The sequence below is a fragment of the Emydura macquarii genome, unplaced genomic scaffold (genome assembly GCF_026122565.2).
Source record: "Emydura macquarii macquarii isolate MOO-44397 ecotype Brisbane River unplaced genomic scaffold, CSIRO-AGI_Emac_v2 contig_295, whole genome shotgun sequence".
Classification (NCBI taxonomy): Eukaryota; Metazoa; Chordata; order Testudines; family Chelidae; genus Emydura; species Emydura macquarii.
Window position 1 is genome coordinate 13503232 of NW_027130432.1, and position 27161 is coordinate 13530392.

At 47.8% G+C, this 27161-nt stretch overlaps 1 protein-coding gene and 1 long non-coding RNA gene across 2 annotated transcripts in view; one reads left to right on the forward strand and one right to left on the reverse strand.

Moving 5' to 3' along the window:
• Positions 1-4095: 4095 nt before the first annotated feature.
• LOC137156152 (uncharacterized) lies at positions 4096-16961 on the reverse strand. The gene is made up of 3 exons (XR_010920678.1): positions 16834-16961; positions 14602-14712; positions 4096-4430 (listed from the first exon to the last, which is right to left on the reverse strand). It is a non-coding gene; the product is annotated as an uncharacterized lncRNA (long non-coding RNA).
• The window catches only part of FHOD1 (formin homology 2 domain containing 1), a 63681-nt gene continuing 53054 nt past the window's right edge, over positions 16535-27161 (forward strand). Inside the window, exon 1 of the mRNA XM_067552849.1 lies at positions 16535-16968. Coding sequence (XP_067408950.1) covers positions 16792-16968 — 177 coding nt within the window. The 5' untranslated portion in view covers positions 16535-16791. The remainder of the gene's footprint in view (positions 16969-27161) is intronic.

Below are 27161 nucleotides of genomic sequence, written 5' to 3' on the forward strand. Positions count from 1 at the left end.
AAGAGCTGAGGATCAGAACCCAGTTGAGTCGTTGTGAGTCGTTGTGAGTGCCCGCTGCTGATTCCACAATGTGCTTTATCTCCTCGAGTCTTGGAGCAGGGCCCTTTGGAGGAGAGAAAGAGCTCGGCCTTGCAAGCTGGTTATTGTCACATGGTTATTGTCTGAGGATGTGCCAGACAGCTTAGCAGTGTGGCAAGATCTCCGGGGAGTGATGCTCTTCTGACGGGATGCTGCTCTGGGGCCTTCCCCTGGGAGCTTCCTGGGCACGCTTCCTTCCCCGATTGGGCCCAACTCACTCCACTACACAGAGGGAGCAGCAGAGAAGTAACCGAAGCTGCCACCTCCCTTTTTCCAGGAAAAGGAAGTGTTACCAACCAGAAGAGACACTGACCACAGGACCTCTTCCTGTGCCATGAGGCTTGACTCTGCAGCTGGCTGGGGTCAGGGTCACGAAAAGCCCATTCAACTGCAATACAATGTTGTGGATGCCCATGACCCTGCTGCCGTGGCACAGGTAAGAACCACACCTTAATGGCCAGATTCACCTTTACAAAAGCCTTGTCAGTTCTTGCGGTCTGACCTGACACCTTGGACCCGGGCAGCGTCGTTTTCACCAGGGAAAGTAGGGATTTGGATCGATTTTTCTACTTTTTTAATTGCTTCAAACATCAAACCTGAGCAATGGCAAGAGCCTTCCCCGAAGCCCTTTCTTGCCAGCGTGACGAACGATACTTCCCCGCACACTCTGAGCTGCTTTGGGTCCATTGACCAGTTTTGAAAAAAAGGTTGGCAGACTCCCATCCATTTATTAATACACTATTTTAATATGTGCTCCCAACTCGTCACCGTTCTACGAGCAGTTACATCTGAAGCGGTAATAATACTGCATTTAGATTTTCACATACAGTGGTCACTGCTTGAAGTGATCAATTTGATGTAAGAGCCGTGACTTGCTAGTACGAGTTAGAATCTTCCATCCCTCTGGGGAGGTGCCTGGGTACCCATTGTTTCTTGCCTTCTCAAGCCAATCTTAACATTCTCACTTTCCCCATCTCCTTTTTTGTTTTGGATGTTTCACATGCTTCAATAGACTGCCCATTTGTTCAGCAAGAGTTTACAGAGAAATGGCTCAGACACACTGTGATGGGGTGTTCATCCCATGCTTGCCCTGAAAGGGTTAAGGCAGATTGAGAAGGGGGCTAATTAACCCAACAGGCCACAGCTGAGAGGAATCAGGTGGCTAGGCAATCCCCTGACTGAAGGGGGGAGCCCAGCTGGAGAGGAGTGAACTGGGTTGGGTTTATAAGAAAAGGACATTGGCAGAAGAAAGTGTTTGCTAGGAAAGTCTGCAGTCCCTCCCTGGGAGAAAGGAGGTGTGTTTGGAGGCTGCTGGGACAAGTAGCCAGAGTTACTCCCTCTGAGGGGGCAGTTAAGGGACCGGCAACCCTGGAAAGGGTTCAGGGAAAGGTAGTAAGGTCTAAAAGGGAACAGACCTTGACTGGTGGCTAGAAGGGCCCTGAGCTGGAACCCGGAGTAGAGGGCAGGCCTGGGTTCTCCTGCCTGCCACTGAGGGCGAGGTGCTATGAGCCAGTGAATGGGACGACTAACCAGGACTGTTGAAGGAGACTTTAGTACCCCAGAAGAGGAAACCATGGAATGATCTGGCTGGAGGGCTGTCACGAAGCTTGTGGTGTGTGAGAGGGCTGCGGAGCAAGCGAGAGGTGGAGAGATGGCATGCAACTGTGGGGAGGGAGATCGACCTGATGAGTTATTCCCTAGAATGGCCAAGAGGAGGTGCCATCCGAGCAGCGAAGATGCCAAGTCTCGCAGCAGCTTCTCATTAATGACTCCAGCGACAAACAAGAAGAGGAGAAAACCGTGTGGTCGGGTGTAGTAGTTTGCAACATTTTTGGTTTTAAATGGAATATTTGAGGCTGTTTTGCAGAGGATAATATTGAAATGGTAAGACGGTCTGGTAACAGTTTGAGCCATGGTTGTGGTTGGCCAGTATCTTGATTTGATATGGATGGCAACCAATGCAGAGAATCCCTTGCACTCAAGCAATGACTGCTAGGGGCATCCGTACATGCCCAGCACAGCTTGCCTGGTCAAAGCCCAGGTTCAAGTGGGCAAAGATTCCCCTTACATATGTCAACCAGTTGGCAACATTCCCCAGCCCATCCACTCATCTAACAGCACAGCAAAGAAGCAGCTACATTGTGTTCTAGCTTTGAATTGTTTGACATTTTCTAATGGTCTCTTGTCTTCTGCAAGAAGCCATATCTGCACGAAAGGAAAGTCAAATTATTGTTTTGCACTGGCAAAACCTGCTTTCACAGTGTATAAACTGGCTTTTGAATTGTCATTGCCGGTAATAAAAGCAGATTTTACAGTGTGTTATACATCACAGCACTGTGAGCTTACTCTGCTGCAGCAACAGACATGCCCCACTGCTTTGTGGTCTCACCAGAGCCATGGCACTGTGAGCTTCCTCTGCAGCGGTGACAGATATGCTGAGCAGCTGTGTAGTCCCAAGATGCCTGCTGTGTGATGGGCAGGTTTCAATATTTCACCTTTTCTGACTTGTAAAAGAAAATGAAACCAGTTGATTTGTACTTAATATGCTTAATAAAGCAGCCTCAACTCTCATTCTTTAAAGAATTGCTTGGTTAATTTCAAGACAAACGATGGATAAACCAGCCAGTGCCAATCTGCCAGCTGCTGGTAGCCCTGGGCTGGGCCTGGAAAGTACAGGTGGGGGAGGGATTTTCCTTTGAAATCCTGACATCAGTTCAGAGGAAGCCAGCACTAGCATGTTACAGGGCAAAGCTAATGGGCTTGCACATAGGGCCTTATACTGGCTATGACCTCGTTCCTGGAGATGCTGAGTGTCCAGGTGGCCATTGCCATCAATGGAAGCTGCATCTCTGAAAATCAGGCTCTGGGTCTTCCCCAGCCAGACACCACCAAGCTCTTTCATACTTGGTCTCTGCAGCTGGCCTGAAAGAGAGGTGGAGTGTTCTTACTGCTGAGCTCTGGTGTTTACATCTTGCATGAAGTAACTGGTTCTTACGTGGAGATGGGAGGTGGACACTGGTGACCAAGCAGCCAGAGCAGTAGTGTGAGTAACACCCTGAGATCAGAGGATGCTACTGTTTGACTCTTCATCGACTACCTGATTACAAAATAAACCCAGTGAGGGCCCCAAGGAATGACCAGAGTAAGCGTTGGGCTGACCTCATTGGGGAGAGAGTGAAGGGGGCCTGTCACAGGGTAGCTGGCCCTCTGAGAGGACAGGGCCCTAGCAACCTCAGAGAGAGGGAGACACAAGCTGACTCAGTACCAGGGTCTGCACTGGCCTCAGGGTGAATGGGGCCCAGACAGCCCAAGCTGAGTTTGCAGGGCTGGTTGTCCAACCCCCATCTTCCCACATACACACTGAGCAGAGCTGATCCAGAAAAGCATAAAGTGCCACTGATATAAAGACATTCCATGGCATAGAAGTAAGAAGGCTGCTCAGGCAGCATTCGCCCAACCCTTAGGCACAAGGGAGATGAGATTGGGGAGATGGAGTATGTTTAAAGTGCGGCAGCCCTACTGGCGGAGTGCCTGCCTATTGCCCTGCAGCGGGCTAGCCACAGTCCTCACAAGATACCATCTGACTGTGCTCTGCCCTTTCAAAGTCTTCAGGCTACTCTCACCTAGAAATAAACCTAAGCCTTAGCTGCTGTGTTTTGCATCATTATTAGAGAGACAATATAGCTCATTATTAGAGAGCCAAGGTGGGTGAGGTGATATTTCTTTTTGGACCAACTTCTGTGGGTGAGGGAGACATGCTTTTGAGCTTACACCGAGCTCTTCAGGTTTCCCAGACCTGAAGAAGAGCTCTGTGTAAGCTCGAAAGCTTGTCAAGAGAAGTTGGTGCACTAAAAGATATTACCTCGCCCACCTTGTCTCTCTAATATCCTGGGATCTCACAGCTACATCACCACCGCATAGCTCATTATTTAACAGCAACAGCTCAAGGAGGAAGAGGTGGTCGGGGGCACATAGGTTGAGGCTGAATGATGAAGGCTGCTGATTCATGGCTAGTAGGACTGTGCACACTGAACCACACAATGCAGGCTCTGATCTCATGCTATTACCACAGTCAGCCGTACAACCGGCCCCTCCTCTTGGGCCAGCGGAGAAACCTCGCAGTAAGTCTCGGCAGACTTTCCAGGGGCATGTCACAGCCCCCCAATGATCAGTGAGCTGGTTACAGGGTCCCAGCAAGGCAGAGGTGGAGGGGTGGCCCTCAGGGTTTCCTGTGCCAAGTAGCAAGGGGATTAATTTGCAGACGATCCTTTAGGGGGAGAGGTGCAGCTGCTGAGCTCCGTTCCCGGTCTCCCAGGCTGCCATGTTGCCCACTCGCCTAAGACACCTGCTCTCTGCAGACAAGACAGGACACAAAGATGTTTGGAAGCCTCTAGGTATCTTTGTAATATGCAAAGGGGCAGGGTTGTGGGCTTGTTCACCTGCCCCGGGACTCTGTTGATAGGTCATTTATCCCCTTTGCTGCTTGGACCTAGCAATGCCGTGTTGCTTCATTCTCTCTTGTTCAGTGACACCAGCTCAGGCTTCTGGTCACTATAATCATCCCCATAGTCTTAGAAGCTGCTCCTGAAGCTGTCCTTGGGGGCCATTGACTCCCCTTTGCTTTTCCCCACAGTCTGCCCTTGTTGGGTAGGGCCTGTCTGCCTTGCACTCACCACTGCAGGCATGCCCCACCTCAGTCCCCTCATCCTTCCCCACACAGGCTGGAGCTGATGCTGTGGCAGGTGATGCCTTTAGGTGAGGTCCATGGGTACAACTGCACCCACAGACATCAGGCCCCAATTAACCAATGTGTCCTTGCACAGACACCCATCTCAGGTTTATCCCAGCTGTCCCTCTGTCATGGTAGGAGGGGCATCTGGGCCAAATCTGAGCAAGTGGCACTGGAACCTGGTGCTTGGGGTCACGGCACTGCTCAGGTTTGGCACCTGCCATCAATATCATGGAAAGCAACTGACCCATCTCACATCCCACCATTACCATTGCAGGCATCAACACACCAGGCCCAAGGTGACGCACCAGGCTGACAGCCAGGAGTCAGGGGGTTCACAGATACCCCTTCCACTGGCAGCAGGGCTAGAGCTCAGGGCCAGGCACAGGCTCCAGCCGCCCAGTTGCACATAGGATAAATCCCCAGCAATCCCACAGGTCTGGGCCCTCTCTGACTGTAAGGGACAGGACCAGGGTGTAGGCAGTCTGGCCTAGCAGTCACAACTGGGCTAGGGACTGCCCATAGGGTGACCACTTTTTCAAAATGCAAAACCAGGACACATGTAGGAGCCCTGCCCTGCTCTGTGACCCCCTCCCCTGCTGCTCCTCTTCCCCAAGGCCCTGCCCCCTGGCCAGGCCAAGCACAGGAACTGGGCAGTAAGAGCCTCCCAGGAAGCTCCAACCCTCCACCTGCCCAAGAACAGCCCCCACCCTGTGTCCCTGTCCCCTGTGGCACACTGCCCAGGGCAGGTGGAGGTTTTGGGGCTCCCCACAGAGGCCCGGGCTTCCTGGGCAGCTCTTACTACTGCCTGGCTCCAGGGTCTGGCCAGGGCCTTGGGGAGAATAGGGGGAGCAGGGGGCAGGGCCTCATGGCGAGGGCGAGCTAAGGCTAACCTCTGCTCCTCCCCACCCCCACCAGGAAGAAGCTGGTGCCACCCCTGAGCCTCAGGCAGGTGTAGAGCAATGCTGCAGAGCAGTGCTGCAGGGAATCTGGGACAAATGCTGTCCCGGAGTCATTCAGCCTGGGACCGGGACTTGTATCTGTTCAATATCTGACTGTTTGGGGAGATTTTTTCCTGACGCTGATGCTGATTAGCTCCTGCCTTGACTCAGGACGGTTTACAAGAGATACAACTATATTCTTCCTTTATCTTTTGGAGACAGAACTCCAGGCATTCTTCCTGAAAGGCCATACAGGCTACTTGACATTTCTTAGTCCCACCAGCCTCAGGATTTTCTCATAGATCCTGATTCTCTAGCAGCTCTGTTTACTCAGCACCCTTCGGTTTTCCTGCATCACACTGCCTACCAGAGCTGCTCACTACTTCTGTTTCACTTTGAGCTCTGTCCAAGCAGAGTAGGTTTTAGTTAGGCACTGTAATGGAATGCTAGTCTGCATTATACAGTTCAGCCACTAGATGGCACTTTCTGTACAATACTTTATTTAAACGAACCTCAGCCACACCTGGCAGAGCATTAAAAGATCTTATGATGAACACATTTGGGATGTATAGGCAAGCTCTGTAGCCAGTCCACATCTGGTACAGGAGCATGACAAGCGTCAGACGTGAATTAAGAACAGAAACAGATGGAAAAAAGCAACCCTGATGATAGAAGGAACAAAGCAATGAAGGATGCAAGATTTCATCAGCATGTCACTCTTCAATGCCTCAGAGAACTTCAGCTTTGACAAACCTTCACAATGGACAGGCTGGAAGCAATGTTTTGCAAGATTTCGAATTGCAAGCAAACTTCACAAAGAAACTGGAGTTATACAAGTATCTTCTTTAATTTATGTTATGGGGAAGCAAGGCAGAGTATATCTTTTTAATCCTTTGACTTTATTGAAGACAATCACAAAGACAACTATTAAAGGACTCTGGCTATATTTGATACATACTTTATATCTCAGAGAAATGTGGTTTAATGAAAGAGCATGTTTTCATCAGAGAATTCAAGAACTCGGGAAATGTTGAATGTTTTATAAGAGCTCTGTGTGTCAGTCTGTAACCCTATATTTATCCCTTTTACAAGACCAGGATACATTTTGTACAAAGTATGCCTTGCGAGGTATCATTTGAAAATTCATAATCCAGTGGGTAAAATATGCCCTAAAATATGTGTATCAACATTGTATGTAAATGTATAAGATTCTACTGTATAACATTGCTGTACATTTTCCAGAGTTAGAAAGGCAGGTCCAAACCAGTTTTTCAGAGACAAAGACAGACTGGTGCCCCAGCCAGGTACCAGCATAATTGGATGAACTATTATAGACTGTCACCTAGGTAAGCAGGCTTTCTGTGGCTGGAAGAAGGGTGTGAGTGAGAACTTTTCATATTGACAATGAAACAGCTGGGAGTTTTTGTGTAAACAGGTTGCTGGTGCCTGAACCTCTGCTGAAGATAATCCTCAGGGAGGGGAGAAGGGTATAAGACTGGAGGACATGCACAAAACAAATAACCGCTCTCCCTTTATGTCTACTCATGACAGCTACAACATTTGAAAGACAAATCGGTTGGAGAAAAGAGATGGACAACTCCAGCTGTCATAAAGTAAAAGAATTCAGCACCCAGATCATATGTGATTGAGAATAACAGTGGAGAGTTCAACCAAAACCATTGATGTCTACAGTTTGTTCTGCAGAAAAATCAGTCAACAGAGGAAACTCTACAGAAGACAGATGCACGAGATGGAGAAATCTCAAGGATTCCAAATCAACCACAACCAGTCATTGCAACTAATGGACAGCCAAATGGCCAAGTTGTTATACATTTGGGTTTGTAATTAGAAATCCAGTACAATTCAGAGACAATTAACAGACTAATTTGTACTGAATTACAAAGACAGCGTGATAGTGGAAATACAGTACAATTCTGTTTATCTGATCCTCCACTATCCAACTCTCTGTGCTAACTGGACAACCAGCGCACACAGGCCCAGAAGGGGGCAATCTCTCCTGTGGCAGCTAGATGGTGCTGCATCACTGCATTTTCTCATTCTCCGGTTTATTCCGATTTTTGACTATCCGGTGTGGCCCTGGTCTCCATTAGATCAGATAAATGGGGCTCTGCTGTATTGTAAATGATAGCAATGTAGAACTTAAAGGAGGATATGTAATGGAATGCTCAACTGTATTATACTGTTCAGCCACTAAATGGCACTTTGTGGAAAAATATCTTATTTAAACAAAACTCAGCCACACCTGGCAAAGCATTAAAGGATCTTGTGATGAACACAGCTGGGGTGCAGCTAGTCCATATCTATAGCCTGTCCATCTCTGGTACAGCAGCATGAAAGCCACTTCTGCATCTATCATTCTCAGTGGCCCTCCTTGGTAAGTGATCACATCTCTTGTTCAGCCCAGGTTCTTCATTCAGAACATACATGCTGTCTTTGTGGTTTGTGGAACCCATGGGAGATTCATTCTGTCATGAGCTGCTTCTCAGGAGAGAAGGCTGTGTGCTGAGGCAGATGGAGGAGATGAGTGGGGAGAATTTTCCCTGTCATTTCCAAATTAGTTTGGGGCAGCCAGCTCCTCATGTCCACTCACTATATGTCAGCAGCTAGCTGATTGATTAACGCAACTCCCTTCTTCCCTTGCTATGAGCGCCTTCACAGCAGGACCACTCCTGAAGGCATAAACTATACTTTTCTAAGCCTCCCAATTCCCCGGTTAAGTAGGGGTATGTCTACACTTCTGTGGCTCAGCTATGGTGCTGTCGCTATGTCGCTAACACTCTAGTGTAGACACTTGCTATGGTGACGGAAGGGGTTTTTCCATTGCTGTATAAATCTACCCCTTCAAGAGGTCGACAGAATTATTTTGTCAACCTAGTGGTGTCTACAAAATTGTCACACCTCTGATAGTTAGGTCTACCTAAGTTTTAGGTGTAGACCAGGCCTAAGTCAGTACCATTATCTCCATCTTACACATGAGAAAACTGAGGAACAGAAATACTGAATTGTTGTGTATTTTGTGTCTTGCCTAATTGCTTAGGTTGCCATAGCAACAGAGCTTAGCTTGTTGCCATAGCGATAGAGTTAGCCTAATTAGGGGCTTTGATGGATCACCAGAGGATTGTGACGGAATGGGAATTTTTCATAATATTTTGAATGATTATTGTGTATGCCTTAGTTTCTTCTATGCGGTACATGGTTAACTAGGTGGTGGGAAAAGGTTGTTTACTCTTTGCAGAGATACAGGTGAGACCAATGCCTCGTGCTCGCTGCCTGGGAACTGGGGCCCCCTGCCCATGGAAAGTCTGAGAAGACAGTGGCCACTTCAATTGCCTGAACATTTGGCATTTAGCAACAACCAACCATGGATGGCCCACCCTCCTTAGGAGGCCAGCTGGAGAATAAAGGACTGAGGAGGGGTCAGGGGAGGTTAAGTGTGGGCTGATGGAAGCAGGGGAGTTGCTCCTGGAGTCTGGGACTAAAGAGAGGTCAGAGGGCTTTACTGACCCAGATTGACTATGCTATAACTCTCGGTTCTCCATATTAATTAAGGGTTTTCTACACTGTGTTCCAGATGGGGCTGGTTTTGTTCAACATCTTCATTAATGATCTGGAGGATGGGGTAGATTGCACCCTCAGCAAATTTGCAGATGACACTAAGCTAGGGGGATTGGTAGATACCCTGGAAGGTAGGGATAGGATACAGAGTGACCTAGACCAGTGTTTCTCAACCTTTTAAGTAGCAACTACCCCCTAACTTCTGACAATTTTAATAAGTACCTCAACACTCAATTGTCCATGGGATTTTATATTTACAGACTAATGTGAGCCATATGTTGGAAGAAGGGCTGAGTATATAAAGCCGTGATAGGACAGATGTCTGATCTAGTGTGGGTAGGGTTACCACCTTTACACCAGGGGTGTGCAACTCAAGTATGTACCTGGGCTAGAGGTGATGTTGGCCAAAGCTAGGAGGCTTTGAGTGACATGCCAATGCTGGGGAATATAAAGCGCCGCGCCAAATTTTTTGCCATAGACTTGAGAGGAGGAAGGGGTGAGAGAGAGACAGAGAAGGAGGACTAGAGAGAGAGTGAGAGACAGGAAAAGAGGGTAACTGGTGAAATATGGGGCTGTCATAGTTGTCAATTTCACTGCTCAGTTAGAGCAGAGAAATTGACAAGCTTTCTGGGTACAGGGCTTTGAGCCAGGGAGGGGGGCTGGCACCTGGGCAAGTTGCAGGCAGCTGCTGCCTGGCTGCCAGCCCAGGAGGTGGGCGACTGCCACTCAATCCGAGCTGGGGCAGAGGAGGCTTCCGCACCCACTGGGACCCAGGGATGTGGGCAGGTGGCCGCTGCCCATCTTCAAGACAGGGTGCTGGAGGCTGTCCCTCGGCTCGGAGCCGGGGTGCGGGTGGCTGCCACCCAGCTGCAAGCCCAGATCACAAGATGCTGGAGGCTGCCACTGGGCTTCCACCTGGGAGCTGCTGCCCGCCTCCCCCAGAAGCTGGGGGCTGCCATCTGCCTCCCAGCTGGGAGCTGCGACTGGGTGGGAAGTGAATGGCTGCAGCGCACCTTCCCCGAAAGCCGGTGACTGCCGCCTGCCTTCCCCAGAAGCAGGGAGCTGCCACACACCTCGCAGCTGGGAGCTGGGACCAGGTGGGAAGCAGGCAGCGGCCGCCCGGCTTCCCCAGAAGTCAGCAGCTGCCGCCCACCTCCCCTTCACTCTATTTTTCTCCGGGTACCCCTTCCTGTGTCTCACGTACTCCCAGGGGTACTCGTACCACAGGTTGAGAAACTATGACCTAGACGGATTGGGCAAAAGAAATCTGATGAGGTTCAACAAAGACAAGTGCAGAGTCCTCCATTTAAGACGGAAGAACCCCATGCACAGCTACAGATTGTGTACTGACGAGCTAGGCAACAATTCTGCAGAAAAAGACCTGGGGATTAAATGGATAAGAAGCTGGATATGAGTCAGCAGTGTGCCCTGGTTGTCAAAAAGGCTAATAGCATATTGGGCTGCATTAGTAGGAGCGTTGCCAGCAGGTCACGGGAAGTGATTATTCCCCTCTATTCAGCACTGGTGAAGCCGCATGTGGAGTATTGTGTCCAGTTTTGGGGCTTCCCACTACAAAAAGAATGTGGACAAGTTGGAGAGAGTCCAGCGGAGGGCAGCAAAGATTATTAGGGGGCTAGAGCACAAGACTTATGAGGAGAGGCTGAGGGAACTAGGTTTGTTTAGTCTACAGAAGAGAAGAATGAGAGGGGATTTGATAGCAGCCTTTAACTACCTGAAGGGGGGTTCCAGGGAGGATGAAGCTAGACTGTTCTCAATGGTAGTAGATGACAAAACAAAGAACAATGGTCTCTAGTTGCAGTGGGGGAGGTCTAGGTTGGATATTAGGAAAAAGTTTTTCACTGGGAGGGTGGTGAAGCACTGGAATGGGTTACCTAGGGAAGTAGTGGAATCTCCATCTTTAGAGGTTTTTAAACTGTGGCTTGACAAAGCCCTGGCTGGGATGATTTAGCTGAGGTTAGTCCTGCTTTGAGCAGGGGGTTGGACTAGCTGACCTCCTGAGGTCCCTTCCAACTCTAATATTCTATGACATCTAATAAACCCTTCTGCTTTTACAACATTGGCTGAGAGTCACTTCAGTTTAAGGAAGATTGGGGTGCTTTGCTCCCTTTTGGTGTACAAGTCTCTCTCAGGTGTCTAACTCAGAATCATAGGACTGGAAGAGACCTCGCGAGGTCATCTAGTCCAGTCCCCTGCACTTATGACAGGACCAAGCATTATCTAGACCATCTCTGACAGGTGTTTGTCTAACCTGCTCTTAAAAATCCCCAATGATGGAGATTCCACAATCTCCCTAGGCAATTTATTCCACTGCTTAACTACCCTGACAGTTAGGAAGTATTTCCTAATGTCCAACCTACACCGTCCTTGCTGCAATTTAAGACCATTGTTTCTTGTCCTATCCTCAGAGGTTAAGGAGAAGAATTTTTCTCCCTCCTTGCAAACAACTTTTTATGTACTTGAAAACTGTTATCCTGTTGCCCTTCAGTCTTCTTTTCTCCAAACTAAACAAACCCAATTTTTTCAATCTTTCCTCATAGGTCATGTTTTCTAGACCTTTAATTATTTTTGTTGCTCTTCTCTGGACTTTCTCCAATTTGTCCTCATCTTTCCTGAAATATGGCGCCCAAAACAAGACACAATACTTCAGTTGGGGCCTGCTCAGTGCAGAGTAGAGCAGAAGTATTATTTCTTGTGTCTTGCTTGCAACATTCCTGTTAATACATCCCAGGATGATGTTTCCTCTTTTCGCAAAAGTGTTACACTGTTGACTCATATTTTGCTTATGATCCATTATGGCTCCCAGACCCCTTTCTGCAGTACTCTTTCCTACACAGTCATTTTCCATTTTGTATGTGTGCAACTGATTGTTTCTTCCTAAGCGGAGCACTCTGCATTTGTCCTTATTATATTTCATCCTATTTACTTCAGACTATTTCTCCAGTTTGTCCAGATCATTTTGAATTTTAATCCTATCTTCCAAAGCAATTGCAATCCCTCCCAGCTCGGTATCATCCGCAACTTTACAAGTGTATTCTCTATGCCATTATCTATATCATTGATTAAGATATAGAACAGAATCAGACCCAGAACTGATTCTTACGGAACCCCACTCAATATGCCCTTCCAACTTGACTGTGAACCACCATTTTTGTGCCCACTTTATAATAGCTCCATCTAGGCCATCTTTGTCTAGTTTGTTTATGAGAAAGTCATGCAAGACAGTATCAAAAGCCTTACTAAAGTCAAGATATATCACGTTTACCACTTCCCCCCCATCCACAAGGCTTGTCACCCTGTCAAATAAAACCATCATGTTGGCTTGACTTAATTTGTTCTTGACAAATCCATGCTGATTGTTGCTTATCCCCTTTTTATCTTCTAGGTGTTTGCAAATTGATTGCTTAATTATTTGCTCCATTATCTTCCTGGGTACTGAAGTTAAGCTGACTGGTCTGTTATTCCCCACGTTGTCCTTATTTCCCTTTTTATAAATTGGCACTATATTTGCCGTCTTCCAGTCCTCTGGAATCTCCTTCCATCTTCCATGACTTTTCAAAGATAATCACTAATGGCTCAGATATCTCCTCAGTCAGCTCCTTGATTATTCTAGGATATATTTCATCAGGCTCTAATGACTTGAAGACATCTAACTTGTGTAAGTAATTTTTAACTTGTTCTTTCCCTATTTTAGCCTCATATCCTACCTCATTTTCACTGACATTCACTATGTTAGATGTCCAATCACTACTAACCTTTCCGGTGACAACTGAAAGAAAAAAGTTTTTCTGCCATTTCCACATTTTCTGTTATTTTTTCCCCCCCTCATTGAGTGATGGGTCTACCCTGTCCTTGGTCTTCCTTTTGCTTCTAATGTATTTGTAGAATTTTTTTTGGTTACTCTTTATATCTCTACCTAATTTAATCTCGTTTTGTGCCTTGGCCTTTAGAATTTTGTCCCTACATATTAGTGTTATTTGTTCATACTCATTCTTTGTAATTTGATCTAGTTTCCACTTTTTGTAGGACTCTTTTTTGAGTTTCAGATCATTGAAGATCTCCTGGTTAAGCTAGGGTGGTCTCTTGACATACTTCCTATCTTTCCTACGCAGTGGGATAGTTTGCTCGTGTGTCCTTAATAATATCTCTTTGAAAAACTGCCAACTCTCTCAAACTGTTTTTCCCCTTAACCTTGCTTCCTATGGGATCTTATGTACCAACTCACGTGGACTTGCTGAAGGGAGCTCACGACTTGAAGCAGGGGTGCCGAAGGCTCCGAGGTTTGGTCCCAGGAGGCAGTGAAGCCAAGTGGCTTGCCCTAGTGAAAGAGTATGACCCTAAGGGAGCTGACGTACTGAGGGGGGCCTCTCTGAGACAGTTCCGAGCTATTCAAGAGCACCGGACCTGTGAATCTGTGACAAGGATAAAGGGGGATAAGAATGTTGTGCAGAAGACACTCAATTTCTCTGCATAAAACTTCACTCCTGATGTTGGGGAGATACTTACTTCTTAAGATTCAAGGATATGGAAAACCTGCCTTACAGTGACAGACTAAAGAAGCTCAATGTATTTAGCATAACAAAAAAAAAGTTAAGAAGAGACTTGATCATGGGCTATCAGCACCATGAGCATAATATTTTTTATATTAGATGGCTCGTCAATCTAGCAGCAGAAAACAGAACAAGATCCAATGGCTGGAAGCTGAAGCCAGACAAATTCAAACTAGAAATAAGGTACAAATTTTTAACTGGGCGGGTAATAACTTACTGTGAAGCCTAATTTCAGTACCAAGCAAATTCGCTGAAACTATAGTAAAAAACAGAATTATCAGACACATAGATGAACATGATTGTTGGAGGAAGAGTCAACATGGTTTTTGTAAAGGGAAATCATGCCTCACCTATCTACTAGAATTCTTTGAGGGGGTCAACAAACATGCGGACAAAAGTAATCCACTAGATATTGTGTACTTAGATTTTCAGAAAGCCTTTTACAAGATCCCTTACCAAAGGCTCTTATGCAAAGTAAACTATCATGCGATAAGAAGAAAGGTCCTCTCCTGGATCAGTAACTGGTTAAAAGATAGGAAACAAAGTCACAATGGTTTTGCCCCAATGCAGCTGAGGGAAGGCACAGGCTGGGGACACTTGCCTTTGCCTTCCCCGTGGCACTGTCCCAAGAGAGCCCCCCCCCCCGTCAGTTCTTGATCCCAAGTATTTTAGGAGCATACCACCTCTGGCACTGTTTGCAAGCACTTACCCTTGCTGATTTTCTGCCACACCCCCAACTCTCTCCTTCTGCAGCCATTTGGCATGTGGACTGTGCCCTGCTCTGGGATTCCTCAGAGCACTGGGGCCACCAGATGGGGAGCTAAGATGACTAGATAGCAAATGTGAAAAATCAGAACAGGGTGGGGGGCAATAGGTGCCTATATAAGAAAAATTCCCAAATATCAGGACTGTCCCTATAAAATCAGGACATCTGGTCACCCTATGAGGTGTGGACGGTTCACTACTCCTGGAGCGGCTCAGCCATGTTACCTGGCTCCAGTGCGCTCCTCTGGTCCTGTGCAGCCAGCTGGTGCCCTGCAGCCCCTCAGCATCAGCCCCTACAAAGGCCAGGCACAACCTGGGCTCGCGGGCACCTTTGGTGAGAGGGTTTCTGGACCCCTCTCCCGAGGCCTCCCTGCCCATCACTTGTGCCTCTCAGGGGAGGGGGCCTCATGGGAGAGGAACATGGGCAGGGCCTCATGGGAGAGGGCGGGGCAGGGCCACAGTCCCAGCACTGGTGCCTCCCCAGCGCCCCGAAAGTCAGGAGTCACATGCAGTCCATAGCACCTGCCTAGCTTAATTCCCTTAACAAGTGACTTAATTTGATGTAAGAGAATAAATCAAATCTTCACTTTAGGATTCATGCTTCTATGCAAGACAGGAATCTGAAAGCTCTGTAACTTCAAAAACTAAAGCTGTTAGACTTCCTTCATAATGCATGGCATGGCAGAGCCCTGTGTCTCAACACAATGGTGAGACCCAATTGTTACTAATGTCCTAAACCATCAGTTCCTTTTTGACCAGTAATTTAGTAATGAGAAACTATAGAAACACAACAAGCTCTTCAATGCCTGGACAAGCCTTTGTGCCCCTCTCCTGTCTGGTTTTTGGCAGAGCTGAAGATGTAAAGGTGCACATATCAACTTCCAGAGAGAAACTTGAACATACAATTTGATGCCAAAGGATCAAGAAGGCCTCACCCATTTCTGCAGTAGGAGACTAGGGTGGGGAGATCCAAAGATTTCTCCTGCACACACGCACACTGCCTCATGAATCAACTAAGTTTGTCCCGAAGAAAGCATCCACTCCCTGCCCAAAATTTTTAGGGCTAGCCCTATGCATAGTGGGGTGGGAGGACCATGCTGGACTGCCCCCAAAACTGAAAGGCTGATAGCAAAAAATTGTTCTGCAGGTCCACCCCAAAATACTAAGCCTGGCTACTTGGCTAGATGGGGCCCTGGAACTGTATTGCAACTGCATGCAATATCTTTAGGGACTGTATTGTACTAAGCATATGAACGGATGAGGTAGCACTGTGGGCCAAGGTGTCTCTGCAACTCCAGGAGGGAGCGCTGCCACAGCTTAGCCAGGAACTAAAACAGTGGGAGCCATGAAGATGAATCACTTTCGTTATAGCAGCTCCCGAGAGGGACGAAGCTGGCCCCTGGACAAGATCCTGTCTCCAAACCAGTTGGGAGCGAGCGCCATGGTGCCAAAGGAGGGTGGCTAAGGATCTCCCTCTTCATCCCGGATCTTGACAGGCCTTTTAATTATCCGGGGCCCGGGCCGTGCACTACTTAGGAGACAAGGACTGAAACCTTGAACTTGACTCAAAACCCTACGGACGCCGGGATGAGGCACCGGCAGCAGCGGCTGTGGCTGAGGAGAGGCGCTGCAGCGCTGGGTCTAGGCAGTGTTCAGGCACGGCAGGCTCCCAGGCCTCAGGCCAGGCAGGACCGGCATCCCCTGGCGCGGCGTTACCCGGAGGCCTGCGGGCAGAGCTCGGCGTCAGCCAGGGACCCGGCTGCCTCCTGGAGGCGCTGCCCCGACCAAGCAGCAGGCGGGCGGCGCTCAGCGGGCCGGGGCCGGGGAAGCGAAGGAGGCCCCCCTGCGGGGCGGGGCGGGGCGGGGCTCCCTCAGCCCTCCCCAGCCAGGCTGCGGCGCCGCTCGCGGTGCTGCCCCGTTAGCCGCGGCCAGCCCTCTCCCGCCCTGCAGCGCAGGCCAATCGGCTGCTCTGTAGTGGCTGGTTGTCCCGGTTACCGGCGAGCCGTAGCCCCGCCCCCGAGCCTGTGCCGGGCGGGCCGGAGTCAGACCCAGAGTCACAGTCACAGACCCGGAGTCGGAGTCAGTTCGAGTCCGACTCGCTCTCGGAGTCGCGCCGGCGGGCAGCGCTGCGCCCATGGCGGCCGGGCCCGGCGCCGCGCTCTGCCGCGTGCAGTACCTGGACGACGCCGACCCCTTCTCGTGCGCCAGCTTCCCCGAGCCGCGCCGCGCCCCCACGCACCCGCTGCTGGAGGCGCTGCCCCTGGGCCAGCAGCTGCCCGCCCTGCACCGCCTGCTGGGCGCGCCCCTGCCGGTGAGCGGGCCGGGCCCGGGGGAGGCAGCCGCGGGGCCCTTCAGCCACCAGTGCGGGCCGGGGCCGGGAGAGCGGGGCCCGTGCGGGGGAGGAGCTAGCGGGAGTGGGGTGGGGGGGCGCGGCGCGGGCAACCGGAGGCGCCTGGGTGGGGGGGGGGCTGTAGGAAACAGGGTTAAAGTGGGGCCCACAGTGAGAGGGGGCTGGGCTGGGCTGGAGGAAGTGGGGTGGGGAACTGGAGTGGGGCCTGCACTGGGGGGGCTGAAGGAAGTGGGGGTGGTGATGGGCCCCAAATGGAGTCGGGGCTGGGCTGGGCTGGGCTGAAGGAAGTGAGGAGGCTGCAAGGGGTGGAGCGGGGCACCTGACTGGAGGAAGCAGGGTGGTGGCAGGGCCTGCATGGGGCTGCTGGGCTCTGTGGGTTGAGGTGGGGCCTGCACTGTTGAAGGGATCTTGTGTGATGGGGAGGGTGGCTGAAGGAAGTGGGGTTGGGGTGGGGCCATGTATGGGCTGGGCTTGTCAGGTGTGGGCACCCCTATCGTGTGCAACCTGTGGCTGTGATGGGCATGCCAACAACAGGCTGCTGTACAGCGGGTGCTAGGTGCATGCTGACTGTGCTGCAGCCTGGCTCTACTGGGTTGTACTATTTGTAACCTGGGAAGTGGGTGGGCACTGCTAAAGGCCCCTCCCCCAGCCTAAGGGGAGGCGTCACTGAGCCCAGGATACAATTGATTACGGGGTGGGGGGGGACAACTAATGGAAAAAACCAGGAAGGGATGTGGGGGGATCACAGGTTTAAACGAAGGGAACTGGAAAGGGACACCAAGCAGAGAACCCCGGACAGTACCCACTGCCCCCGGAAGGTGTCAAGGGAGCCAGTGGATGCTGCCCAGAGGAACTCTGCCTGGATGCATGAGTGCACAAGGGAACGGAATTAGGCCCCACAGTCGCAGAGTGCCCCCCTGCCAACCTCCTCTTCCTGGTCTCGTAGATGGCCACTTTGGCCAGGGCTAGGAGGAGGTTGATGAGGAGGTCCTGCGACTTTGTGGGGCAACGGATGGGGTGTGCGTAGATGAACAGGTGTGGTGAGAAGTGCAGCCAGAACCTCAGCAGGAGGTTCTCTAGGAGCCGGAATAGGGGCTGCAACCTGGCGCACTTGAGATAAATGTGCGCCAGGGTCTCCCTCATGCCGCAATAGGAGCAGGTGTCAGGGTGAGAGGTGAACCGCGCCAAGTACACGCCTGGGTTGTTGAGGGGCCCCAGGTCTCTCTGGTGCTCCCTTCAGTCCTTAGGGAAGAGTTTAGAGCATGCAGAACTCATTGGCCTGCATACGTTTTCCTTATCCGTGCTTTGCTGGGCTTGTGCAGGTTTGTGACTTGGGCATAGGCTCTTCTGCTCCCTGCATCTTGGTAGAAGCAGGCCTTGGCGCTGATCTATTACAGTGAGTATTTGAACTGTCTGGGTACTACTGAGTAGCGACCTGGGCTGGACCAGTGAGAATGGAGTAGGGGGCTGTGCCCTGACCTGTAGTAGTTATCCTATAATTCATGGAGGAGTTGGTTGGCTTGTCCTTTGGTTCATTCAAAACCTTTAATCAGGTGAAATCCATTGAGACTGAATTTCTCATTTCCCATGGAGACCTGGCAGCATTGGGCAACTGCACTGGTAGACTTACAGGTGGGGGACATTGCTCATCCGCATCCAAGCTCAAATCCATTAGATAAACCCCCCTATGCACACAAAGAATGGAAACGGTCAGCATAAGATCTTGTGTTTAAACATAGCCTATAGCTTGCTGGTAGGGCCTGTGTCTGCTATTCCTGTGTAGCATAAACCAGGAACATATAGCTAGAGGAATGTTTAACAACCACCAGGGATTGAAACCTCAGTTTTATCTACATTCTGAAATATCATCTCCAGTAGCAGAGGGCTCCCAACACCAAGCTGGTGCATTGACTCAGGGCTGACTCAAAGAAAACAGTGTCTTCTGAGTCACCAACACTGCTTCCTGCAACATCTGGAGTTTATATAATGCCTCTTGTACACTAAGGATTATGAAGCTGGTAATGAGGTTCTGTTAATAGTGACTGAACAGACAAAAGTGTTAGCCATTCAGGGCTCCACAATAGCTCTTACACAGTCTGGAAAATCAGAACTGACTGAATGAAGAGAGGTTGATCAGGACTTCTGGGTTGTCCTCACACTCTTGAACAGTGCCCTGCAATTTTTAGCTTTCCCCTGGGCACAGGTGGGAGCAGATTTCTCAGAATTATGATGTTTCTCACAGTGCAGCACCCCATGACTGTATTGTCACCTGTGAAGATGAGCATCAGTTCCTCTTTTTTCATATGCAACCTTGGCCATGTTGGTGCATTGCATTAGCTGCCTCATCTGGAGTTTCTGTCCTGTTGCTGGGGTGATGAGACTCCTGAACTGCTGGCTAATGGAGCATGAGTGTTAACTCTCCATATGCAGATAGCTTGATAGATTGCATGTTTCTCTGGATAATGTGTATTCTCTGGTATATTTCCTACAAAGTGCATCCTGAAATGCTAGATGCTAGATGCCAGAGCTAGATGAGGCAAGAAATTAAAATAGACAAAAGGTAGAGTCAGAGCTTCAAAAAACGACCCAGGAAGCCAATGTATGAGGCAGATGGATGCAGTAAGGTTGTTAGAGGAGACAGGAGCTGCAGAGGAAGAAGTGGCTTTTGGAACAGCATTGACAAGGTTGTGTGTGGTCACAGAGCAGGCTGGTACTAAAGGGGAAAGATCTGGGTGGAGAGAAGAGAAGAGGTCTATGAAGTCTTCTCCAGAGGGTTTTTAAAAGAAAGAACTAAGGAATGAGGAGCCAGCAGAAGTGTCTTCAGGATGGGATAGATGTGGTCATGCTCTGAATGTGTGAGGAAATGGCAGCTGCATTTTGGAGAGCTGCAATGCTATGTGGGAGATTGGCAATAAGTAGACAACACAAGAGGAGCTGAAGGCCTGGTTGAGCCAGAAGCGGAGTCCGAGTCAGAAGTGGAGTGCAAACTAACTGACTGGCATATGTATGCACCTTGGGGGCACATTGAGGCTACAGGGGTTTCTGGAGTGTTTGTTTATCTGGGCCCTTCTGCAATGCAGGCTAAAATTAGCTGGAAATTGTCTCGTTTCCTTCCCTGCACTCTGAGTGGTTATCTGGGAGGAAGTGGACAGGCGCTTGGAATGTTCTCTACTTCAATGGGAGCAGTGCTTTGAACATGGCAGAAAGTTTTGTGCTTTTAGAGTGCAGTTACTCAGTCCAACACTATTAATAGATTCAGAGATTCCAAGGCCAGAAGAGACCATTGTGATAGTTTAGTCTGGCCTCCTGTAAACAGGCCTAAGGCTGGACTTCAACATATCTGTTGGAATGAGTTGCTGGAGTCTTGAATCTAGGGCTCCCCAGGTTCCATGTCCCATGGTATCTGTATAACTCAACTAATTCTGATCTTTGGTCTGCCTTGCCCGGGGCTGGATGCTATAGCATTCTTCAATTATTGCACATCATTGCATGTGACTTGATGTGTTATCTTGCCTTGTGTGTCTGCTGATTTAGAGAGAAATCAAATGGGTAAGAATAAAAACTTACATTTTCCAAAGTCAAAGTGCTGAAGGAAATCTAGGGAAAGCCGTCTGTGGAGGAAAGAAGGCTAATGTGCAATACCCATTGCACATTAGTGTCTATTCAGGGCAAACAAAGGTGTAACACGGAGGTTTAATGACTGCATTGCAGTATTCTGTTGCTGAAATCCCTGAGGCAATATTGCTTTACTGCACATAGGCCCATTTGTTTTCAGTTTTTATTTTAAAATTTCCTGGGACTTTATCAGTGTTTGTTGAAAAAGAAATTAAAAATGGGTGAAAATTGGTGCAAAAAAGAATTTTACATTATTCTGGGTAAATATTTCTGAGGAGAGAAAAAAAGTGACAAATAGAGAAATATAAGAATATTCCTGACCCAGCTCTCTGCTTAAGAAGATGAGATTGCAGTTTGGTAACCTGGGTGGCCTAGTTCAGTGAGCCACCATCTCCTCCTGAAGTGGGGAGCTGGGTTTGGGAGTTCCGGCACTTTGTTTCGTATTTGAGTGGTTCAAAATTCTGGTGAAAATCAGTAAAAACTGAATAATAGATTTTGTAAAACATGGGACATTTCTGGTAAAAAAATAAAAAATGAGGGGCCTTACACATAGGGCATGAAAGGAGGTTAGCATGTAGGCTGAGTTAGTGTGAATAGAGGACTCTGTAACTGAAAATAGAGACCACTTACACTTTCCTAGTCTGTGCTGCTGCCACCCGCCTTGGCAGGAGGGAGCTGTTTGACCTTCTGTTAACAAAGAAACTTCTTTGAGAGGCCAGCAGAAATAACTATCCAGGTGAAACTTATTGATCAACAACATGCTTTTCCTAGGAAACTGAACAGCTGAGCAGGCAGCACATGGTCTCTACTATGTTGCCTTTACTTGTTGGGGAGACATGTGCAGTTGTCTGATCCAGAGCACAGAAAAGAAGAGATGACATTGTCTGCTGGCTTTAAGGGTATCCCCCAGTGGTACCACTGTGCTTATGTGGGAAATTCTCCCTTGGGATAGATGATTGACATTTACAAGCCATTGTACATTCGTGTGTATTATCAACATATGCACATATTCAAAACTCTGGGATGAAGATGGAAAAATACATTCAGTAAAACATCCCATAAGTCCTCATGAAATCTGACAGGTGTGAACTAAAGAAATAATTCTGGGAAGAGTAAGTGAGGGATGTAAAACAGGGAAGTTAAATGGAATCAAGCACAAAACAATCAAGTGAGAAGGGACCAACCCATTATTTATTAAACACTGCTCATCTACATGTGATTCTAAACGTGCAAAGGAATGGATGGGCAGCCAGAACTGTTTACTGCTGCCATAACTATCAATGAACTGGCATCCCAGCGTACAGGCTGGAGGGAGATCTCAGTCATCTTTTCTGGGGACCACCCAATTTATTTCTGAAAGTCACTGGTGATAAGAGCAAACTGCTCCATTGCACCATGACATTACATAAGCACAAGAGGATTCATCACAACAATGCATTGTTCAAAAAGCAGCCAAACTCTGAAGCAGCAATAGGATAGCGAAATGCACATAAAGGCCAGTGAAGTGGGCTTGGAGGGGGAACTTGCAAGGTTCAGAGTTTAGGATCAGTTCACATAAACATCCAGACTTTGAGTACTTATCTGAACTGTATTTGAAGTGCCATCCCTCAGTCAAGCGGGATTGCCTTTCCTCTTCTTTCCCCATAATCCCTGGAACTATTCCAACAGACTTTGGCTCCCCTGACAGCCAAGCCTATTGTGGGAGGAGTGTACGGAGGAGCAGAGATAGAGGAGGAGGTGCTCAGTCAGCTGTTCCTAAGAAGAAGAGGACTTAACCTGCTGCCAACCACAGCAGCAGGACTGGGTGGAGGTGTGGCTTCTCAATGCAGGAGGGCAGAATATGCAGGTGGGAGAAATTAGTCACATACATTTGACTCCCTCATGAACTTGAGAACCTTGGCATGTGTGGATAACAGAACTTGTTAAACCTGCATCTGAGCCAGACAAGCTCCCTTATATCCACTTTTTCATTTTTCTTGGACTGAACCAGCAGAGTCTTATGTCATGAGATATTTTTTCAGGGGTGATTAAATGGAGTTAATTTGGGAACAACAACAAAAGCAATGCCTAACGAAGCAAACAGATCTCTGGCATGGGTTTTCCTCTCTGAGCTGGACTCTGTGTAATAAGATCTTTTATCTTGGACTGGAGGGAATGCTGTAACGAGTGGCAGGAGAGTTTTCAAGAAGGGACGTAAATTTGAGGGGTGTAAGGAAGAGTTGGAGTCTGTCAAGGTACATTAGGCTTTTTTAGAAAAATACCCCACAGGAGCTTGGCAGTAACACTCTTCACTCTTCCCATAGCTCGACAGCGACAACATTTCAGGTTCTCTTCCATGATTTTTGATTTCATGTGCAATAGCCCATTGTCCTTAGCAAACCCTTTGAAGGGCGGTGGAACTCTGCTGCATGCTTGTGTGAAGAGGTCAACTCACCGCTGGCGCCTCCTCGTGGCCGGGCATGGCAGCTCTGTCTCTGCTGGGGTCTCCTGTGGATGGCTGCTCCCTCCTCTTCCTCTTTCTGTGCCTTGGCCCTCCTGCCAGGTCATGCTAGAGTCTCTCCCCTTCTGGGAAGTCTGTGAACAAAAAGCAAGGTGAATTAACCCAACTAACCTGAGTTTGAAAGGGAGAGAGAGGAACACCTCCCTCTCGGGGCGCATGGACATCTATCCCTCTACTTCAGGCAGTGATTGTTCAGGAACCTGTCTTCCCTCAACCCTTTCCTCAGGGGCTGAAGGTCTAGTCTCTTCCCTGCTCTGCCTACACATCAGCTGTTCTGCTCTCATTTTACCTCCCCCTCCAGCCTTGGCCTGCCTGGCAGGTGTAGTGGGGGTGTGGCTGGCTGAGTCCAGAGTGGTTCCTTAATCCCTTGTCGTTCAATGTGGAGTTTGCATGCCCCATCACAGATTGCAAACCCCCTTTTATTAACACATGCTGCCTTCATGTGCTCCAATCTTCCCAGTGTGCCCACTGGAGTTTGTAAGCAAAAGGTGGACTCTTGAACCCTAATAGTTGCCAGTATTCTGTGATTTGACATCACTGAGCCCATATAGGACAGCAGGCTTGGCCTGGAAGAGCCATAATTTGTAGAGTGGCATCTTTTGGCAAGTAACTGCAGCAGGGAAATAGTGGGCCTGTGTGCTCTCACTCAGGCATCTTCCTCCTTGCCTTGAAGGATAAGCAGGGTTCTAAAATGCTGGTTTAGGTCTTCTCTTTAATACTGCTCTGGGTGACCATCAACTGCAACATATCCCCTCTGAGCAACGAGCATGGAAACCTCCAATAGAATAAGAGTGTTTAGCTTATTCACAGCTGAATTTCTGGATCTCCTGTAAGGGTCTGTCTGCATTAGAGAAATTTGCACCAGTGTCATTATGTCAATATCTTTATCCCAGTGTAGACTCACAGCACCAGTGTAAAGTGGGGCTCACTCCAGTAATTTATCAGGTTAAGTTGCACCAGTGCAGGGCATTTATATTAGGTGATTGCACTAGTGTGACTAGATTGATGTAGTTGCACTGGTGCAAAACTTCTTTTCTTCATTTAGACAGGCCCTTAATGCAAGGTAACAGTGAAAGTTCAACCACAGTCACATTAGTTTGCTTTACCCAAAATTAGTAAACAAACAGTCAGACTTTCCTAAAGAATTTGCTCTAAAAATTCAGTAGGGAATGTTAAATATAGAACTTGTTCCAAACATTGTGTGCCATCAGTGTTATACACAATTCCCCAAACAGGATCAGTGCAGATTCCAGATACCCGTGGGCCTGCTTTTCTCTGTGGTAAACTTAGCAGCATTATACAAAAACCCACACTGCAAAGCCATAGGCACTGAAGTAGAATTGTATCTTCTAGCAAAGATTCCGTATATCCTGCCTGGAACCCAAAGAGCTCTCAAAAGCATCTTACTACACTAGTTGCATCAATCAGCCATGCCCCAGATACAGTACTCAGAATTCCCAAAGCAAGGTTTTATAGGGTTTTTTTCCCCTTTCAGGTATCCATGGAAGAGAAACAACTGCAGTGGAGATAACAAGGTGTCTGGAATAGGGGAGAATTGGTTGGATAGGCTTTTTCTATCCTGATATTGGCTGGCCACTGTGGATTTGGGAGGTGGTGGGGGGAGTGAGACAGGAAACTGTATTGAAAAGATCAACTTTGTGAAAAAGATAGAGAACATGTAATTTCCTGAATAGAGTAAGGACTTGGATAGAAATAAAATTACAAGTACCTTCTATGCATGAGGATGCCATAAGTATATTTGTCTCTAGAGCTTTTGGATTTGATTGGATTTAATTGAATTGAATCATTTACAGGTATAATTGCGTTATGAGGCCTAAGTGCTAGAACTGAACAATGAGTTTAGTTGTTGTGAGCTTTCCTTTTTTCAGACTAAAGAGGTTGTTCCATGCAACAAAATTGATATGGACTCTAGTGCAGAGACATGTCATGGTACTATAGAGGTGTGTTCCATGCAGACTGGCTCCCTGGGTTGACACCCTGAAGCTCTATAGATTGTGCATTCACATTGGAACTGGGACCATTCCAGCAGTTTGAAATCTTCTCATGCTTTCTGCTAATGAAACAAAATATTTTGTCTTTTTTGGCATGAAACCTACTGATATTTTTATAACTTCTGGAAAGTGCATTTATGCCTGAAATATTTTAGTATTTTATTCTGTGCCCTGTACGAGATTAGGGCCTTTGGTATTACTCTCTGCTGATTCAGGTTGATGTAATTGTCTTTTCTTAATCATAAACCCTTTCAGCATGGCTGGATGGCTCCATATGCTCTACAATTATATTTTTTAAAATCATCCAGGTCTGTATGTAATTTTCATACAAATATATGTTAAAATAGCTGGTATGTAAACCAAGGATTGATTTGAACACTAAACTGCTGGATCTTGGCAGCTGAGTTTGCAGTTGCAAAAGGCTGTAGCAAAGTGCTAGAGAGTCTATCTCCCTCCTGCAATCAAATTGTCATTTTGCAACAGCAAGTTATGAAAGTTGTAGTTCATTTTTAATAGACCTCCTACTCTGGTTTGGCTGGCAAGTTAGTGTCACTGGTTTTACTGGTACAAATAAGATACTTACGGACTACCTGATTGTGGCAGGAATTACTTGTGTAGATGACTTCAAGTAGGCCCATCCCTGTTGCCTCTGACTAGCTGCTCAGGTCTGTTGTTCAGTGTAGCCCCTTCTCCTTCCTCTATCTCTGAGGCAGTTCATCATCTGTATTCTCCTCTGGCCACCCTCTGATGCCAGCTCCATGTTGCTGTGCTTGAGCCTGCACCCAACCTCTGTTGTCAGCAGGTAAGACTCTTACCCAGACAGCACTTCTACAGTCTTGTCCACACACAAACTTACACCAGTTTAATAAAACTGGTTTAGCTAAGCCACTTTAGTTAAAGTGGTGTAAACCCTTGTGGACACTTTTATTTCAGTTCAGTGACTTTTTTCAGGTTAGCTTAAACCTCATCCCAGTCGACTGAAGCTGAAATGAGAAAAGCCGCTCTTAAATTGAAATGAGAGCATTCTTGCAGTCTAACTAAGCTGGGTTTAAAAACCAACTCAAGTTGAACCAGTGCAGCTTTCTCATGCAGACCAGGCTGGCTTGTCCCAGGCTTCAAGGCAAAAGGATTTTCCCAGCATGGCTAGGATGTTAAAATGATACATTGTCCAACGTGCCAGTGTAAACAGCCTGATCCTCAGGTGGTCATCACTAGGTTATTGCTGGGGCCACTGGCAAACAAATTTTTCTTAAATTTTGCATAATTTCCCACCCAATATTCTGTAAACACTTTAGATACCCAGCTGAATTTCTAAAACAAATTCATTCATAAGTTATAAGCGTACAGCACTAAAATTCATCAATAAGATGTTTGTATCGTTGAGTCATTTTAAATAAAATTGACATTATTTTACTGTCTTGTTTTTTTATGTATATTTAAAGGAACAGTTCTCCCAGATCTCCACCCCCTTGCTTCAGATTCAGTAGTAAAAGGATGTTGGATTTCAGGAGACCAGATTTTGTGGGAACTGAGAAACCTGAATAAGAAAGTATTAAAATCCATGAATTTGAAAGAAGGCCAGGGAATTTTAGAAAACACCATGAGGATGGCGCAGCAGACTGCCCCTCCTTGCTCCCTGTAATGTGGCTTCTTGTGGATCTCTTTGAAACTCCAGGGTTTAAATCAACCCACTAAACTACTCTGAATGGAAAAGGAGGAGGCAACCAACTTAGAATTTATGCTTGCTTAAAGCTTGTGGGGGAAATAAGGCAGGGAAAAGCAGCATGACTAAGAGCGGGACGAATAAAGGTGAATAAAAAGGGGGCTTACAAATATATCTATTCGGGGTAAGGGGTAGAGAACATGAGGGGGATGGATTCATGAGCATAGGTGCTGAACTCCTTTCTTTTTTAAAACTGTCATTGAGAAGGAAAGTCCCTTTAGACAACTGGGAAGAGATCATTTTATAAAAATAGCTGTGGAGAATGAGCAGGTGAGAAAACTTGGAAAATTCAGATACCTCATCC